Genomic DNA, 21,281 nt, shown 5'->3' with positions numbered 1-21,281 from the left:
ATTATACAGAAAATTGAATAATTTTATTGTTAGTGCTCTCGTGTATTCTTCCCAGATCTATTACTTTTATAATTTAGGTTTATAATAACAATGTCTCGGGCAAGTTCGAGAAACAGTGCTGTTGATTTCTGGATATTGAAAGGGGGGACTACGCACTGGTAGGAGTAATGCATGTAAATATTCTTGACTATTAAACTTGTATTTAGTCCCATAGCGAGGGACTGACCCCCTCCTACGTGTACATCCTCCTCTGAATACAATAGAAGAGGCTTTATCACATATTTTTTTTAAATCAATAAAAATTAAAATTTACTCGAAAATGAACTTCAAATTAAATTAGATGTGGGAGATAGGAAACCACCGACAAGATTGTTATTGAGATATCATGACGTCGGTAGTTTTCTCGGAATTTCAGAATGCTTTCTTTCTGTAATAACTTTAATAACACGAGGTGTGGACTTGCTGTACCTGTTTATTTATTTTAAGCAGCTATTTACATTGATCGACTTCCGATTTAAATCCAGGTTACAACGTAGTTTAAAATAGAATATTTTGGAGTGTTTTTATACATATGAACAGGTAAGCAAGTAGAGCATTATTATTGTTCATACGGGGAATTTTGTAAAAATTAAAAAATTCATGGAAACTATAACTATCATACCATCTTTCTTGGAGCTGTAAAAATAAAACTAAATAATAAATGCTTTAATTTGACGGAGGATAAATGTCCCTTTTATACCCTCTTGTACATGTCATATATAGGTACTTGAAAAGGAGATAATTTAACCACATAAACCCTGTTGCAATTTAAATATACATATCCTAAGATTTTGCTTTCGAAAAATATTTTTGTTTGAGATTCAAGGAAGATAGACCTACTAAAAATTAAGAAACATTCTTTATAATCATCAAATGATATGGAATATTGAATCCACTCATATGTTCAGAAATAAGTTATCATGTTATAAATGTTGGACTTAACACTATTATAATAAAAAAATAATTGAATTAGAACAAAATAAATAATGTTATCATTGTAACAAAGTCACTTATTTTGCCATCTCCCATAGCTTGGACGAAAGAGTTTTAAATATAAACTGGTATTTTTGTGATTTACAAATCATATTTAATTGATCTGTAATGTCAACAAATTGTTTACACAAACAGTATGAAATCCGAACTACTACAAAAACAATTAGAAATACGGAAAGTTGAAATTATTATTAAGACGTCTTTTAAGATTTTCAAAATGAAATGTCACATTTCCAAATAAAAAAAACATTTTTATTCAGCGATTTTTCCAGTCAATTTGTTAAAATCAGCAGACATTCAAGACATTCAAAAATAGAATGATAAACAAAGATGTAGAATGAGCAAATTTAATGATGTTTTTCTTCAAAATATTGTGGTCAGGACTTTGGTCATCAAATTTGGTCTTTATCTAGTATTTTGGGAGTCCGTAATTACATTACAATGTAAGTTTTTATGTATATTAAGGATGTACTTAGGTGAGATTAGGTGAAAATTAATATATTAAGAATTTAAAATGGATAGTTTAAGCCGGTAGAGCATTTATTAAGGATAAAAATAAGCTAAACATATTGATAGGTCTTGGGCCTCCTTATCGAGATATTTGAAATTTAAAAAATGGCGGGAAAAGGCTGACTTGGACTTTTACCTTATATTTGCATTGGTATTATTTGGATCTCAAAACAACAGAAAGAAGATCAAGAATCTTCTTAAATTTTGATAAATGACCTTTTATGACCTATTAAGTCTTATATGAAAAAATAAATGGGTGTTATGGGGCAAAATATTTTACATTGTATTGTATGGAAAAACACAAAGGAGTCCGATCATTTGGCACAAATTCCAAAACCTCACCTAAGTACATCCCGGCGTTTTGCATTTGCGCCGATCTGCATTTCATTTGCGCCGATTTTTTCTTTCATTTGCGCCGATTTTTGTTTTCATTTGCGCCGATTTTTTACAGGTAAATTACAGGTTAATTACAGGTGAATAGATATAAGAAGATGTGGTATGAGTGCAAATGAGACAACTCTCCATCCAAGTCATGTTATTTTTCATTTATCATTATAGACCTCTTAATTCCGTCTTCAAGTTGTACACTATATTGGAATGCTAGTCAATTTTCACATACTTTAAAATCAAGAAGTAAAAACCTTAGATAAAAGCACTCTGGTTTATACTAAAATGACGAATTGAAAATCTATTTACAGCATTTAAATCCATAAAAACGGAATACATTAAAATCATAAATCTGTTATTGCTGAGTATTTATAGGCAACATATCTAATATATTCTTTTTTTTGTGATTTCGTCTATATTTGTTGTAATTGTCAATAACGAAATCCATCTTTTCTTTGTCTTGCTATTAACGTACTTATGTGTATGGCCGTCGATGGTTATAAAAATTGACTCCTAGGATAGTTGCAGTGTGCAATATGTCCATCAATTACAGCAAAGTTCAGAACAATATGAATCAAAATTAACTAAAACCTTTGTTTATAAACAGATTTTACCAATATACCTGCACGGTGTAGTATATGTACAAGTATTAACTTACCTGTAAATCCAATTAGGAGCAAATATAAAATCGGCGCAAATGAAAAAATGAAATCGGCGCAAATGAAAGAATCAATTTTTTTTAAATCGGCGCAAAACGCCCGTACATCCTTAATGTTAATTGTTTGGAACAAATGGAATATAAAACATCACGATTTCTGAAAAGAATGAGAGCAAATGTAGAGAAAAAAATCAATACAAGGCCATCAAACTTAGGGACGACATCAAAAGTTCAATGAAGGATAAAAAACTTATTTCAAATAGTTTTTTCACTGACCCCCCTACCCCCCCCCCCCCCCCCTAATTAACTTAATTTGGGAAAAATTGATTGACTCATATGGATATATGTAAAAATCAATGTCGGATAACCAAATCTTGCAGCAATTCAACCCCCCCCCCCCTCCACCCACCCCCCCCCCCCCCCCCCACCCCCACCCCAAACTATTTGAATTAAGTTTTTTCTCTTACATTGATCTTTTGATGTCGTCCCTTAACACATTTTAAATATATTGATTTTTAAGTTTTTATATGCAACATTTACATGTAAGTTATCAGTTAACACGTAACGTATTTTTGTTGAAATATAATTGCATTATAAAAGGTAAGTTTTCTTTAAAAAAAAACACAAAAAAAACAATGAAAATATATGCGCCTTCTACGAAAAATTAAACTATCATGCTTTAGCTCCAATATATGACCAAGTTTTCCGTTTTAAATAACATTTTTTTCAAACAAATTTTTTTTAACCGATGAGTATAGGTGACTACTTTTTCTGTGTCGACACATTTGTATGATGGGTCTGATATTTTGCTTAGTTTATAATAATTAGAAGTCCGCTTTCATTTTATTGTTTTAAAGCTTTTCAGGGGAGTAAAAAGTTTGGCTCAAATAAAATGTTATGTTAGACTCAGTTTAAACAAAATAAAAGGGGCGAAGCCATTAAAAGTGCAATATAGACGATATATATATACTGAAGCTGTGATAGCATCTCATAACATACTTACTGCTAACACCCACTTCATTTTAACTTTGATGTATAATAGTTGTCTCATTGGCAATCATATCCTATCTCTCTTTTTATATTGTTTCTGGTCAAAACAAATCTTTAATTTGGTTGATCTGTTAACGATTTGGCCCCTAGAACCATTTGATAGAGTGACATGAAGATTGTCATATACATTATATTATACAATGTTGAAGGTTAGATATTTGTGCATGCAAAATTTTAAATAATTTTGACAAATTATTTTTCAAAATCTCAAAGATACAGAAAGAAAAAGAAAACTGAGGGTTTCCGGTTGGGCCGCTCTTGCACATTTTATGCGAGGCACATAATTAACTCTAATACAAAACAAACAATACATTTAACAGAGCTTCAAGTTTTGTAAGTGTTGACATCCCGAAAAATTCCAGGATACGAATAAATATCAAGTTTCATAAAATTTGAGCTGACTTGTATATTTATCTGCAAAATGAAAGCCATTCGTAGACTGTCTATCGTAGAATAGTTTTTGACAAAGAAAGTGGATTTTAATAGCATCTTATACAGATATATAAATTTTCATTAAAACCCAGCAAAAATGTTTCAATTTCTAAATTATTATAATTTTTTATAGACACCAATATTCTACAGTTTGACACCGGGAATCTCTTTGAAATAAAATATGTATCTACATATAAATTTGTGTTGCCATCTAGGCAATAAAGATGTTTCTCAAATCTGAATTTGTTTCTAAATACTATTCTTTTTCTGCGTAATTTTTAATTTGAGATTGAGAACCGATGTGGAATCATAGCATATTATGATGAACTAAAACTGCATAAGTTTTCATATCAATCCTATAGCATAGAAACAAATTTCCAACAATTTGTGATTTATTTTATTATATAATAACAAAAACTAAGTTTCAGCATTTTACTGCGTAATTTTTAATTTGAAATTAAGAACCAATGTGGAATCATAGTATATTATATTGAACTAAAACTGCATAAGTTTTCATATCAGTCCTATAGCATAGAAACAAATTTCTAAAAAATGTGATTTGTTTTTATATTTTTTTTACAAAAACTAAGTTTCAGCAGCTATTTGCATAAAAAAGACTGTTTGCAATATCCAGTTGACAGAATTTTCAATACTACAATATATTATTTGAAAGGTAAATAAATAAACAATTCATCAATACAAGTGGTTTTTATTTCCTTCGCTGTTGTTTTCTTTTCTTTTCAAGCAGTTTATACAATGTATGTGTACATGACTTTATGCAATTGTTTTAAAACTTACAAACTTATTATTATTAAATATTTGTGTGGTGCTATGATAACCAAGGACAGTATTTTAAATGGATTTTATTCTGAATTGCATTGAAAAGTTAACAAATTTTTAATTACATAATCTGAATGAAATCTGAAGTTAACCGTGGAAAACTAATTCTGGAACTCACAGAGAATATCTCTTATAAATTTCTGGCATTTTTAATCTGTGTTATTTGATTTTGTTATTATATTCATTTCCCTCTTTGTTTGCACAAATTTTTCAAAATTGTTTTATATCGAATAAATACCATTTTTTTTTCTCTATTTATATTTTTGTTATCTAGGTGTAGATTACACATAAAGATGGAATAGACTCTATAAGAATTGTTTGTGGCCGGAAGTGTATGTAAAATCTAAAGGCAATATGGACATGTACACTTGCTTGATGGTTTTATTGTATTGTCATATGGCTGCGTCTGTCTGCAAACAACAGTGTTATTATTGTGGCTGTCTAAATGGAAAACCATGTGCAGGTAACATTAGATATAGATGTAATCGGGTAATAATAAAGCAGGATTTTCTACGAAATGGTAGACTGCCTCAATTGTACTTAATAGTCCGAGTCTTTGTGGTTTTTAAATTAGGACCGGATATTAGAACGAGCTGATATTATATTAGATGGTATTATTTGTCTTTTTGCAAGTTCTGTTTTTCATTACCCGAAAGTTATGTCACCCATTAACATACATTTCAATGAGTGTTTGTTTTTCATCAATTCCAACGCAGTTTAAATTGAGAATACTACCGAAATAGGAAGGGCATATTCCTATCTTGATCCTTCCTTTGATAGTGATACCGAGTGCACGAGTTTCAACTGAATATTTGACAAACGTTATGAATTTTAAATCCAATTGTTAATACCCATATAATCATATAACGCGCGAAGCTCGTGCATACTCACATGACACAGACTCGATCAACAAGGGTTAGTCTCTGACCTTAAAAAAACATGTCACAACAGAACTATGTAAAACTAACTATGTAGGATTTACTAAAGCTTAATCAAATTAATTAATCAAGTCATCGTGTAATAAATCGTAAAGACGTTGTTAAAATTTATAAAAAAAAAAAAAAAGAAAAAAAAAACATGATAAACATTATGAATTAATATTTAGTGGAAATTTCTTTTGCAATATGACTAGGAAAATTGGATTTCTTTTGCAATATGACTAGGAAAATTGGATTTCTTTTGCAATTTGACTAGGAAAATTGGATTTCTTTTGCAATATGACTAGGAAAATTGGATTTCTTTTGCAATATGACTTGTAAAATTGGATTTCTTTTGCAATATGACTAAGAAAATTGGTAATATAATGATGAAGGAATCAAGGATATCTAAAAGGAAAACGATTAAAATTTTCAGGTTTGGTTTTGTGTGGAAATAAAAAGTTTATGACAATCTGTTATTAACTCGATATCATTTATCATTCGACAATGGACTTCAGTAAGTTCAATTGTGTGAACAAGTGTGATTTGATTAACTATATCAACCATGATAACTTATCTGGCTCCTTTGAATATGTAATCAAAACTGCATTTAGAATTTGAATGCTTTCAATTGACAAAATGAGTTGCTGTTTACAAGGAAGTTACTAAACCGAAAATTCCTTCATCAATTTGACGAACGCCATCGCAAGGTGGTTGATCGTTATGAGATCACCCACACTTTTTGGTTGGGTTCGTGTTGCTTAGTCCTTAACTTTCTATGTTGTGTCTTGTATACTATTATTTGTCTGTTTGTCTTTCGTTTTTAGCCATGGCGTAGTCAAATTATTATTTTATCTATGAGTGTGCCGTACCCTTTTCCCAAATATGACCTCCTGAATTAAAGTAATCAACGGGTTTGAACTTGCATGATCAATACGGCGGATACTAAATGTGAAACAGGATCTGCTTACCATTCTGAAGCACCTGAGATCACCTAGGTTTTGTTGGAAATCCTGTTGTGCAGTTTTTAGCTTTCTGTGTTTTGCTTTTGTGTACTGTTTGTTTGTCTTTTACCTATTTAGACATTGCGTTTACAGTTTATTTTGTGACTTAAGACTATGAATGTCTCTTGGTATCTTCCGCATGTTTTCTGCAAAGAGGACACTTTTTCGGTAGCCTTGCCATACACAGAACAGCTTGAATCTTTAAAACTTATTAATTAAGGTGACATTTATTTACTAATTCATTATTAATTTGAACAAAAAACAATCATATTATATTTATTTGTATCTCGTAGTTAATGCCCCATCGATGAAATAATAGTAATCTTATTTCTGAAGCAACATAATCTCTGTCCAGATTTTGATTTCTAGCCTTACAAACGATGAGAATTATAGACGGAAATAATCAATAGACATAGTTTAACCACTGCGGCTCAAGGAAACAATCAATAGACATAGTTTAATCACTGCGGCTCAAGGAAACAATAAATATACATAGTTAAACCACTGCGGCTCAAGGAAACAATCAATAGACATAGTTTAACCACTGCGGCTCAATGAAACAATAAATAGACATAGTTTAACCACTGCGGCTCAAGGAAACAATATATAGACATAGTTTAACCACTGCGGCTCAAGGAAACAATAAATCTAATGCTAAAGAGAATCCCTAAAGGATCCATTAATTCTCATCAAAAGTCTTTTATTATCGTTATTTGGTCCATGAATTCTCATCTAAAGTCTTTTATTATCGTCATTTGGTCCATGAATTCTCATCAAAAGTCTTTCATTATCGTCATTTGGTCCATCAATTCTCATCACAAGTATTTTATTATCGTTATTTGATCCATGAATTCTCATCAAAAGTCTTTTATTATCGTTATTTGGTCCATCAATTCTCATCAAAAGTCTTTCATTATCGTTATTTGGTCCATGAATTCTCATCAAAAGTCTTTTATTATCGTTATTTGGTCCATGAATTCTCATCACAAGTCTTTTATTATCGTTATTTGGTCCATGAATTCTCATCAAAAGTCTTTTATTATCGTTATTTGATCCATGAATTATCATCCCAAGTTTTTTATTATCGTTCTTTGGTTCATGAATTTCATCAAAAGTATGTTATTATCGTTATTTGGTCCATGAATTCTCATCAAAAGTCTTTTATTATCGTCATTTGATCCATGATTTCTCTTCAAAAGTCTTTTATTATCGTTATTTGGTCCATGAATTCTCATCAAAAGTCTTTTATTATCGTTATTTGGTCCATCAATTCTCATCAAAAGTCTTTCATTATCGTTATTTGGTCCATGAATTCTCATCAAAAGTCTTTTATTATCGTTATTTGGTCCATGAATTCTCATCACAAGTCTTTTATTATCGTTATTTGGTCCATGAATTCTCATCAAAAGTCTTTTATTATCGTTATTTGATCCATGAATTATCATCCCAAGTTTTTTATTATCGTTCTTTGGTTCATGAATTTCATCAAAAGTATGTTATTATCGTTATTTGGTCCATGAATTCTCATCAAAAGTCTTTTATTATCGTCATTTGATCCATGATTTCTCTTCAAAAGTCTTTTATTATCGTCATTTGGTCCATGAATTCTCATCAAAAGTCTTTTATTATCGTTATTTGGTCCATGAATTCTCATCAAAAGTCTTTTATTATCGTTATTTGGTCCATGAATTCTCATCAAAAGTCTTTCATTATCGTCATTTGGTCCATCAATTCTCATCACAAGTATTTTATTATCGTTATTTGATCCATGAATTCTCATCAAAAGTCTTTTATTATCGTTATTTGGGCCATCAATTCTCATCACAAGTATTTTATTATCGTTATTTGATCCATGAATTCTCATCAAAAGTCTTTTATTATCGTTATTTGGTCCATCAATTCTCATCACAAGTATTTTATTATCGTTATTTGATCCATGAATTCACATCAAAAGTCTTTTATTATCGTTATTTGGTCCATCAATTCTCATCACAAGTCTTTCATTATCGTCATTTGGTCCATGAATGTGTCTCACTGCATACTATGAACGTTGTTGCTTATAGATAACAAAATGTAATGGTTTCCTTAATCTGAAACATTTCATTTGCAAATATCAGTTTTGCGGATTAACATTTATTTTACTTTTAAATTACGTGGCAGTATATATCTGTAAACCTTTCTGCTACTGTTGTTGAATGTATCTGTAACAAAGTTTGAAGATCAGACACTCAAGTATGCGTATTTTTCGTTGTTTTTTCTTTTTGCCGAAATATCTTATTCCGCATGTCAACAACTTCTTATATATTAGTCATATTTTAAAGATCATAGATCCAAATAACTTTGATGCATTTGAATTGACACGTACAGTTTCTTTTCAGAATCTTGGGTAGAAAGCTGTAGTGTATTTATTAACAGTACTGTTGATATAACATGTCAGCTTCATGAATCTTATGGAGAAGCTAATTCCAGCCACTTATACTTCGTAAGAGAAGACAACAAATTGGAAAACGACAATCTGATAGTAATTGACCAATCAACAACAGTGTTACAACATGTTGTTACAACTGATGACATCAGGAAGAATTTCTGGTGCAAAACAAGAACAAATACATCTTTAATCCTTGGAAAAATTGAACTGTTGTATATAGATTGTAAGTATGCTTGGGGTACTGTATTTGAAAGAAAGGTTTTTATACCAATTAATGAAAATAAATCAGAATGAAATTGAGTGGTCAACTTTCATGAGAAATTTATATAAAAAGCATTTGTATCGACTGTTTTCCGAGACGTGTCAATGGCAAACGTTACCTCTTTCGACTGTTTTGAAGAGTAATTACTGAGCATTTTATTGTTGAATCTCAACTAATGCTTGTTTTGCATGGCTGCTGTCATTTTGTGCAACCTGCCTCCAAACGCCAATAACCAAATATCACTTTTTTAATTCTTAAAAAAATGTTCTTAGATATTTTTGTGTTTTGCTATTCACTCAGACTATCATAAACGTATCAGCAAGTAGGCGCAACACAAGCAAAATCAAAATTGCTGAATTTAGTTTAGAATATTCAATAAAAGCCTCAAGTAGATACATCAATTATTCGAAAGGAAAATAGGTTCAAAGGGGCACTAGCTTCCTTTGGAATATATAAAAAAATCTAAAATATGAGGTGTTTTTTATTCAATCATAAATGAAAGGAAATAGTGAGAAAAAAATCGATTTTAGCGGCCAGTACGGTTCAATTTTGTCAAAATAAGATACGAAACATTGATGATGAAACATTCACTCGAATTGAATAATTTGACCTCATTGAATCCGTATTCATGCGAACTTCAATTTAACCCCTAAGCTAGAGATAAAAGTGTCACCATTGAAAGCGAAACAAAGGTAAATCATTTAATTGACTTATTCGATTCACAAGACATCATTCTTATACAAGTAAACACGATGATTAACCTTTTATTTTAAATCTATAATACGAAATTAAACAGACCTAGAAACAAATCTAATTGCACAATTGTCCTATCTATTTATATTGTTTTATCTCTATTCATGTTTATATCGCATATATGACTATCGGAGGTTTTCGGAGGTCAACTTGATAGTTAATAAGATGGTACATTTGTATATAGAGTTACATACACACGAAATGAAGCTACATATACTCGATCCAATGCTCTGTAAATTGTATATTTTAAACTTCTTTATAATTTGGATAAATGTTTTACATCGTTGTAAATCAAATATGAGAATTTGAGTCAAATCAGTAAAAATGAATTTGACAGCTAGTCAGTGTCTCTTTAATACATAAGAAACATTTTAAAGTAATTTAAATAACAAGTAATGTGAGCAAGAATTCTCTTGAAAATGTAACACATACAGAAACATAGATAAATCATGAACTGTAAATATACTCACTGGTGGTAATAATTTTGGCATTGATCAATGCTATACAATGTGTTGACCTTTCTTTGTTTAAGGTCATGTGACTTTTTCTTGAATATAGTAGTTACATGTTTAATGCTATAATTCGATATCACTCAGACAATAAAAATATTTAAAAATATTCAAACATATTCAAAAATGCATTCTGAATCATTGATTATTCAAAATGTAGATTTGATTCTCGTTATGGCAACCATTCAATAAAGACTAGATAAGACTAATGTCATCAACAGGAATCCAAAACGTTCTACAATAATAACGTGACACAACCAAAACATGAAAACTTCAAGAGACAAACTATTTTAATTTGCATACATAAATATATATATATATGTTTTAAATTTGTTATACAACCAAGTACATACGAGACATTTGCAAATAGTCTTTTTTCCATGTATATGTGTAACATGTTTACCTAATTATACTTTTGCAGATTATCCACAAGAAATTGTAAATTTTGCATGTATTTGGGAGGGTATGGCGGCAGGTGCACTGCAGTGCTTCTGGGAACACCCTGTTGAATATAGACACCCAAACTTCATCGATGTTTCATTGGAATGGTAAGACTAATTACTTTCTAATTAAGATCCAATATGTTATCGCTAAACTTGTTTACTTATGACCTTTAAAAATAATATAATATTATCTTATTTCCATTTTCAAATATGCAATAAAATGTTTCTGGTCTTTTGTTTGGTTTTTGTCTCTGACACATTCCCCATTTCCCCCAAGTAGTAGTATAAATTTCATTCAGTATTTCAGTATTATTTCATTATTATATCGTGTAGATAAAGTTTGACGTTCGTTATTTATATTGACCGCTCAAATGATGTTGTATGTGATGAGACTGGTTTTCTCTTTATTAATGGCATCGGTGTATCTACATCGAAAGAAATCAATATTGTTTCTAACCCATACATAAGTCAAAGATGCTACAAACAAAGGCTATACAATGCGTTCATTAGTTAGAATTAAAGATATATAATGCTCAGTGTTTGTGATATTACATCTATCTATTTTACATAGCAGAACACTGCTGATATATAGACAGCAACTAAGCGATTTAGTGGTTATCGTATGGTCAAGGAGAAGGTTAGATAAGCCCGGTATGGTCTTTTTTATATTTACATTTCAAAGATGTATCAAAATCAAGATAAGGTTCAAATAAGAATTAGTTTTTTAGTGAAAATTTACTTACTAGCGTATTTTAGTTCTTGCTGCCATTATTCCAAATCTCCCCGTCCCCCCAAAAAAGCGATAATACCCTTGTCTCAATGATTGTTATGACAAACTACAGTACAAGCGTTTATGAAAGTGTTTTTGTATGTCTAAAACAATTTCAAAGCCTGTGGAAAAAATGTAATTTTCGATTGATTTAAAAAAAAAAATCTGAAACAAAATGGAAACCGAGCACATGGTCCGTCTTGATATTAGGTTTGATAGCATATGAAGATTATTTGTACCAATTGAAAAAATAATCAACCGGTAATTGTTTTTATTTTATATTAGATAAATTTTTCAGCAAAAACAGCTGATTTTTTTTTGGTATGAAAGCTCAAAAATACATTGAGTTGTTTGAAACTGACACAATAAATTGATCAGTATGTTTTATTTACCCACAGTCACTACTATATACAAATCCCAAATGATTATGAATATCTACTAGATGAAGTGTTGTTAAATCGAAATCAAACGAAAGATAACAATATTGTTCTTACTTGCTAGGTGGTATTAGTTTTATCATTGTTTAATGCCTATGCGGTGATTTTTAGTAACGTGTTTCTTCGTCATTAGGTATCTAATAGAATTGTCCCATTGGCAATCATACACATCTTCTTATTTTTATAATCATTCCCCTTGATATTTTAAACCGCAATGTCAGTAATATTTTGGTAAAATTCAATCGTCCATCTATCAAAACATTCTTTCAAATGAGTCAGATCAGAGATAAATAAAGGCCATAGTTGTATAGTGGTAACCAAAAGTTATAAACTGATTGAGAGTAAAACAAATTCAGATTACAAATTAAAACCAAGGGACACACATCAACTATAAGAGGGAAACAAAGGAACAAAATGGATACTGAAGCGCAACAAAAACAAATGCCGACATAATGAGAATCGAACTATTCGATAACAACTGCAATATTCACCGAAAACGTTTAATCATAAGATTTACACATCAGAAGCTACTTGAATGTTTTCGGCAGTAGTTAAGTTATTGATTTCTGTTTCTTTCTTTGTCCATCCGTTATTCTTCCGTTCGTGTTCGAATGTTTTTTTCGTGTGCGTCACTTGAGTATCCTTTTATAGATTGGAATGAAACTGAAACAGGTAGCTATGAAACTGATCATAGTTCATCGCTGATACAATTAGACAAGGACATACAAACAATGGATTGTAACTAGACCTTCCCCTTGCTTGATTGTAAAGAAACTTAAATAACTACAAGATTTGGAAAAGAGATAAATGCGTATTGATTTTGGGATCAAACAAATTTATTCGTCTGAAGTGTTTTTTCCGGATTTTAGAATTTAAGAACGCATATCGCTGTATGTTCAAATGTCAATGATGTGTTAGAACCAAAACCTTAGCAAGGACTATATAACCAAAACTGCCTTAACAATAACTGTAAAATCCATTTAGGGTAGTTTACCAAAAATATGTTGCCAGAACCTTTTTCAACTTTTGATCTTCAGTGCTGTACAACTTTGTACTTTTTTTCGCTTTCGATCTTTTATATCTGGGCGTCACTGGTGAGTCTTGTGTTGACGAGGCGCGTTTTTGGCGTATTAAAATTTTAAACCTGATGTTTTTTGTTATTCATTAATCATGTGTTTCTTTGTCTAATACGTTTTCCTATTTATTTGTATTGTAGTCTAGTAATATTATGTTGTCATTTCTATGTTATAGTTAACATTGCCATTAAAGTGCGAGGTTTGGCATGCCACAAAACCAGGTTCAACCCACCATTTTTTCCTTTAAAAATGTCCTGTACCAAGTCAGGAATATGGCCATTGTTATATTATAGTTCGTTTCTGTGTGTGTTACAATTTAACGTTGCGTCGTTTGTTTTCTCTTATTTTTGAGTGTAAATTGACATTGCGATAAGACGTGTCACGGTACTTGTCTATCCCAAATTCATGTATTTGGTTTTGATGTTATATTTGTTATTCTCGTGGGATTTTGTCTGATGCTTGGTCCGTTTCTGTGTGTGTTAGTTACATTGTAGTGTTGTGTCGTTGTTCTCCTCTTATATTTATGCGTTTCCCTCAGTTTTAGTTTGTTACCCCGATTTTGTTTTTTGTCCATGGATTTATGAGTTTGAACAGCGGTATACTACTGTTGCCTTTATTTGCCACATCTACTTGAAACTTAGTGTGCATGTTGTTCATTATGATGTGTACTTGTTACAGTTTTTAAACAAAACTTTGAATCTGAACCCATATCATGTGAGGTTCTAAACAGACAAATTTAATATTGCAACCTAGTGACCATCGTACGGTGACCTATAGTTGTTAATTTTTGAGTCATTTGGTCTCTTATAGAGAGTTGTCTTATTGGTAATCATACCACATCTATTTTGTTTATATATGAGTGGAAATTGACCAACTATTATTATTATTATTATTAGCATTTCTTTTATTACATGTTGTATAACTGTCTTTCATCATAGAATTTAAAAACAAGTGGTTTGTTGGTTATTGTTTTACTTTTTTTCAATTACGTTATATGTCAATAAATTTCCATTTTCGACTACCTTTATAAAAAAAGAAGATGTGATATGGTTGCCAATTAGACAACTCTCCACAAGAGACTAAATGACACAGACATTAACATCTATATGTCACCATACGGCCTTCAACATATGGTATGGGCTTTGCTCATTGTTAAAGGTCGTACGGTGACCTATAGTTGTTAATTTCTGTGTCATTTTGTAGAGAGTTGTCTCATTTGCAATCATACCACATCTTATTTGTTCATATATGAATGGAAAATGACCAATTATTAATATTATTTCTTTTATTACCTGTTGTATAAGTATTATTCATCATAGAAACAAATGAATATAATTGCGTATCATTGGTTCTGATCATATCATGTTTTATTTTGAACAGGAAAACTAGTAGCAATAAACCTTACAAAAACATTTGTCCTAAAATATTCGAGAACACGAAGTGTGAAAACATGACAGGGAATGTACATGGACCCTCCAGTTTCTTCAGAATAAATGTCACAAACAAACGAATGGAAGTAACAACGACTACAGAGATACAAACAGATTTTATTGGAGATTTATATGGTAATGTATTTGCTGTTCTCAAATTAATTTATGATATTTGAAACATATAGCACATGCGTTCAAAGGTCATCGGTTTTAATGACTTTGAGTCATTTTTAACGACGAAGCGCGCGTCTCGTGTACCAAATACCATGAAACTTTAACATAATGCTCATTATCACAAAACACAGACCAAGTGTGAAATTTTGTGGCGTCACTTTTACTGTTCTGGAACTATGCCCCTCTATCACGTTTTATGCAAGCGGGGCATCATCTGAGTCCCTTGGACAAATTTTCCATTTATCTTATGTTAATTAGCATTACAATTATTAAAAACTGATAGTACAAAAGAGCTGAACGCTTTGTACTACGCAACAAATAATTTCATAATAACTATCTGTTTCTGATTTCAGCTATAATTAAAACATATAAATTCTTGAAATGATCATAAATCATTGTATATAAGGCGGATTTCTGGTAACAGTTTAACAAAAGATATAAAACTCATTACCATGAAAGGTAAAAAAAATGTCAAATTGACATATTCAGAATGTTTAAATTACGTTATGGGTTTCGTGCATTTTATTTGTCCCTTAAATACTGTTTATAAAAAAGTAAAAATGTGTAAACTGAGAAACACTGACTTAATTTTAATAAAATGCTTGACATCATATAATTTATTTATTGGCTAGAGTTTTTTGTACTCAAATATTTACAAGGCATGTGAAAATGAAAATACAACATTTTGTTATGCAATTGTCAGATTAATGACAAATTTGTTTATAAAAATCCAAGAAAAAAATGAATGTATTCATGTTTGCTTGAAAGGTATTTAAATTGGATTTCTGTCATTTAAACATTGACAACATTGATAAGTTTTCAACACCTTTAATATTCACCTTGTTTGAAGAGAATTCAATCATAAGCTGATAAAAGCATGTCACGATAGTGTTCTCAAGATGATTGCATACTCGACTTAGATTACAATGCTTAAGATTTTATGACTTGTAAACTATAAACTATGATATCGTGTTTTCCAACTCACCTGTATGAGAGGACTGTATTCTGATATTTTACGCTTGTGGACACAAATACAGTATCCTAACACAAAATAACTTATGGGGTTTTCATCTCGACCCTAAACTATTGAAATTTGGTATAGGTCTATTGTTTTGAATATGTTTATTCAAATCAATTAGCCTTGTTTTACACACGGTTTTTGAATTTGCAGCAGAACTGTTTTATTTCAAAATTGGTTCAGAGCGTGCATATCTAATTGCAAAGAAAATTTAAGACTGTCCATGTAAGGTTAATGAAATATTAGTGTGTGTCTAACATACTAAACCATCTGTATTAGTCTCATACGGTTACGATGCGCGTATTTCAATATTTGAAACTGAAGACATCAATCAGATTTAGAACATTTCCATGATTATTGGATTCGTAAGCGTTTGGTATTTCATATCCCCCTTAAGTAAATTATTGGATTCAATTTGTAATTAATTTTAAATAGATTAATTCATTAACAAACTAATTAATCAATAAATTATTACAAATGTATTTGTTTGATTTTGCTACTTTTCGTTTTCGGATGACATAATATGCATGTTTGGCCAATGTTACACCCATCAAAATATATTTATACACATATCCATTTTTTTTCGATTGCGTGCCGCCTCAGCATGTATCGTCAGAACGAATTCGAAGATAATCGCATTAACCAACAGTGTTTGAGACCGGGTCAGTGGCAATACATCAACCTCAATGCACATTCCCACTCAGTTGGGACTTGGACATCATAAGACTACCATTATGGTCTCTAACAAGACAGCGTTAAAATAATTCTAAGTATGCCAATAATGATGTTATAATAAAAAGAATGCCGGATATTTTGTGTCTAAAGCTCTTCTGAATAAAGTGTCGAACACTTGGGATGAAAAAAATTATCAATATAAAGCATGAGTGCTTACATATTGTTGCTATATAACATTATCATTATTTTATTGTACAAATACATTTAATTCTTTATAAGGTATGAACGATATGTTGATATGACCTTTGATTGGCTTTAAAATACTTGTCATCTCAAAAAGTAATAAAATTTCAAAAGGTAAATCTCAACAAATAAAACGTCCCTAAAAGTACTCTTATTTACATAAATCAGAGTTCATTATATTCAATATTGAGGGCGGTATGTGTAATCATTGCATGAACAAATCATAAATATTTTTTTCTAAATAAGTTTGTAAATTGAAATATCTTTTTAGATAAGATGTTTGATCTTTTTAAAAGATTGACTAGTTTTGCGTTGATAAAACCGTTTTGCTTATCACGTGCACGTATTTACATATCATGCTACATATGTATTTGGTCGAAATATCAGGAGTTACTCACCAGCCCAGTAATCAACACTTCGGGGTTGACATGAATATCAATAATGTGGTCATTTTTATAAATTTTGATTTTTTGAAAAACTAAGGATTTTCTTATCACATGCATAGATTACCCTAGCCGTATTTGGAACAACTTTTTGGAATTTTGGATCCTCAATGCTTATTAACTTTGTACTTGTTTGGCCTTGATGAACATTTTGATATGAGCGTCACTGATGAGTCTTATGTAGACGAAACGCGCGTCTGACGTACTAAATTATAATCCTGGTAACTTTGATAACTAATTCTACCTAAAAAAATATTTAAAAAATGAGGTATGAATGCAAATAAAACAACTTTCCACCCAAGTGTTAATGTATTAATGTTGCTTTTTGTTAAACATTTTAAAAGACGATAGAGATACTCTGTCATTAGAAAAAAAGAAAAATTGATCAACAAAAAAGACCTTAAAGAAATAGAAACAGACAAAATCTTTAAATTATGTCATCATAATTGAATTATTTAATAGACTTTCTTTAAATCTAGCTGCCTTTACTAACCACTCTTGATGAAGACGTAGGAAACGGTCAATGAGTTTGGCAGGTTTTTATTGTTCAATTAAGGGTTTTACTTTTTATCTATATGTTTCTCGTTTTCATGCTGAGAATTTGGCAACTGATATTCTAAAAGTTCAAATCATCTGTTTTATAAAGATTGAGATTGGATGAACCAATATATTTACATCATACATTAATTCATATAATTATCTTTGGAAGTGATAATTTGATTTACTAGAATAATATAAGCATATAAATATTTTGCAGGTAAACCTTATAAAATGGAAAATTTCACAGTTCGAGAAAGAGATAAAACTGCGATTGAACTGGCATGGGACACAAGAGAACGTGATTTGGAATTTACAATCCAATACACCACAAATAGAACAAATACGGCAAGTTTTTAAAATATATTTTCTGATTTAATATATATATATATATTGATCTATATGTTCATCGCCGGATCAGTCGATCGTACACGTACTAATTCCTCTTTGTGATGAGTAACACAAAGTTAATTCTGTGAATTAGAAATTGCTTTATTTCTTTGCTACTTTCTTCACATGTAACGGTTTTATGCCCCACCTACGAATGCTTCAGGTTTAAGTTTTTGGTCAAGGTAGTTTTTGTTGAAGTTCAAGTCCAATCAACTTGAAACTTAGTAGACATGTTCCCTATGGTATGATCTTTCTAATTTTAATGCCAAATTAGATTTTTTACACAATTTCACGGTTCATTGAACATGGAAAATGAGTGGGGCATCCGTGTACTTTAGATACATTCTTGTTATTTACTGTTTTGGTACTCTTCTGATTAAGCGGGATAATGGGATCCATTACAATCAATTAGAATCACTGTTTGCGTTGTTTTTGGCAAAAAACTATAATTGATTCAGATAAATAAATTCATCATAACAGATAATCAGCCAAAAAATATCTACACATATTTAGCCAAAATCGTTGATCAAGTGTTTGATAGTTATTAATAGTCTTTAACGACTACCTATTTTTCATTTTTGACAGAAACTATAGTAGCCCGGGTGTAACCTTTTTGCGGCAAAGTTATTCCTTACACAAGATCTACAAATAAGTCGATTGACAGAAATTATTCGTCTTTTTCCGATCATAGTTTAATCATCCTTCTTTGATGATTTTGTTACCTGCTTGCATCTTGTAAACTATAATGGATAGCAGCCCAAATGATTATCAAGACTGAAGATTTTGGTCCATAGAGTTTCTACTCGACAATAATAATCAGTTGCATAGTATCAATTTAAAAAGGGTGAGGCACCATTATGTTGCTCGTTTGGCCTTCTTAGCTTGTGTCTTTGATTTTGAACCAATGCATAGTATACATAAACTTAAAGTACAACTTGTTCTTAAAAAGAAATGAATTGCAAAGTAAAGCTTTACAGATGACTTGCCCTATTCTGGAAAAAAGCTCAAACTATCATATTTAAACTAAAATAAATATTCTGCATTGTTATGTAAGTCAAGTCTTCAAAAATGTTATTCGTCACTTTCATTATTGTTTAAAATAACTATTATCGACGAACTCGAATTTACAATTTAAAAAATGGTACAACAACACGAACTTCGAGACTTCAGAGTATAAAAGTTGCAAAAGATAGCAAAGGGATATTCAAACTCATAAGTTGAAAACAAATTGATAATGCCATGACAAAAAACAAAAACAAATGACAGTACACAAAATATCACAAAGAAAATTAACTACTGATCAACACAATTAACCAAATTACAGAGAGTGATAGCCGGCGCTCTGTCATGGTACAAATATACCAACGAGTAAGGGATTATCAAGAAAACAAACTTCAACAGCATTGTAAACTGTTATGACGATAGAATTTTCCATAGAAAATGGAGTTGTGAAATATATTTTATAAATAACTTACATTAAAGAAATAGTATATTAACGTTATTTAACTCTTTCTTTAATTGGCGTCACGTCAATTAAAATAATCCAGTTAACTCCATAAACGAAAATGGACCGCCACGAATTTTCGCTCAATTGCGCTAAGACACCAAAAATTCAAATTATCGGTCGACTATATCAACCAACAATCAAAAAGAAAAACATCATAATTCTGACTTAAAACATTTATTTTGTTTTAAGAGGGGACAATGAGTTATTGCGTGTTAATAAAGTATTAAATTATTAAAAACCCAACATGAAACAAAGTAAACTAAATATCAATTCATTTATATACCAGAATCATTTGTTTTAATTTAAATTAATATCCGTTGTGCATGTAATGCAATACATGTTTAACCCTACCGCATTTTCGCGCCAGGAGTCAGGAGCCTGTAACCTTTGTTACTCTTGTATGTTTATTAGATTTTAGTTCATTTATATGTTGTGGAGTTAAGTGTATAGTCCATTTTCACAGAGCTAGTACACAATTGTATTTACGGGCCAGATGAGGGCCACCACCGGGTGCGAGATTTTCCATTTGCGTTTAAGACCCATTGGTGGTCGTTGTCTGTTGTCTGCCCTTTGGTCGGGTTGTTGTCTGTTTGACATATTCCCAATTTCCATTCTAAACTTTATTAATGATTAAAAAACAGATGCAAGTTGGTAAAATGAAGACAATATCTAATTTTAGGTGAAAACATTTAATACATCAGTGCTGATTGAAGACTTACAAACATACACTTTTTATACGTTTGAAGTGTTTGCCCATTATACAGACATATTTACCCACACAAGACCAATAGGTTTATCAAGTGATTCAGTTTATCTAAAGGCAAGAACAGCACAAGATGGTAAGCATTGATTTAAGTATATAATTTCAGAGATTTGATATGATTGCCACATTAGCTTATAGACAGCTGTCCACCTAAGATAAAAATACGTCAAGCATATCTTTAATTTGTTTCATTTTTTTTTCTTCTAACAGCAACTATCAATTAATCTTTCTCAAAGAAAAATGTTCTCTAACTCTTTTTTTTTCAACTATTCGACTGAACAATTAAATTATTTTTGGTATGTAATATACAAAAATAGCTGCTAAAGAAAATGACAATATCAAAATATTTTTAATTGTTATCTCTAGCTTAAAAACAGATTTTGGTTTAATTTCGGAAATCAGAAAATCATAATAAACGTCTTTTATTATTCTTCAACAGGGATTGATTTATTTATATTGTTGTACTTGTAGTTGCAAAGTTTTCCCCCAAAGTAACTGTGGGAGCTATTGAATTTGCAGAAGATGATCGTTCAAAAGTTCGAAACATTACAGTTTATTGGCAGGTAAAAATTAGGTTTAATGATTTTGATATGA

General features: G+C 30.6%; 1 protein-coding gene across 1 annotated transcript in view; it reads left to right on the top strand.

The window, feature by feature from the left end:
- Window positions 1–344: 344 nt before the first annotated feature.
- LOC139524330 (oncostatin-M-specific receptor subunit beta-like) overlaps window positions 345–21,281 on the top strand; it is a 33,719-nt gene continuing 12,782 nt past the window's right edge. The window contains exons 1-8 of the mRNA XM_071319087.1: window positions 345–579; window positions 5,184–5,372; window positions 9,209–9,481; window positions 11,204–11,330; window positions 14,888–15,072; window positions 18,248–18,375; window positions 20,604–20,763; window positions 21,159–21,250. Coding sequence (XP_071175188.1) covers window positions 5,264–5,372; window positions 9,209–9,481; window positions 11,204–11,330; window positions 14,888–15,072; window positions 18,248–18,375; window positions 20,604–20,763; window positions 21,159–21,250 — 1,074 coding nt within the window. The 5' untranslated portion in view covers window positions 345–579; window positions 5,184–5,263. The remainder of the gene's footprint in view (window positions 580–5,183; window positions 5,373–9,208; window positions 9,482–11,203; window positions 11,331–14,887; window positions 15,073–18,247; window positions 18,376–20,603; window positions 20,764–21,158; window positions 21,251–21,281) is intronic.

This window comes from Mytilus edulis, chromosome 1 (genome assembly GCF_963676685.1).
Source record: "Mytilus edulis chromosome 1, xbMytEdul2.2, whole genome shotgun sequence".
NCBI classification, from domain to species: Eukaryota; Metazoa; Mollusca; class Bivalvia; order Mytilida; family Mytilidae; genus Mytilus; species Mytilus edulis.
This window is presented reverse-complemented; position numbering and strand designations above follow the sequence as displayed.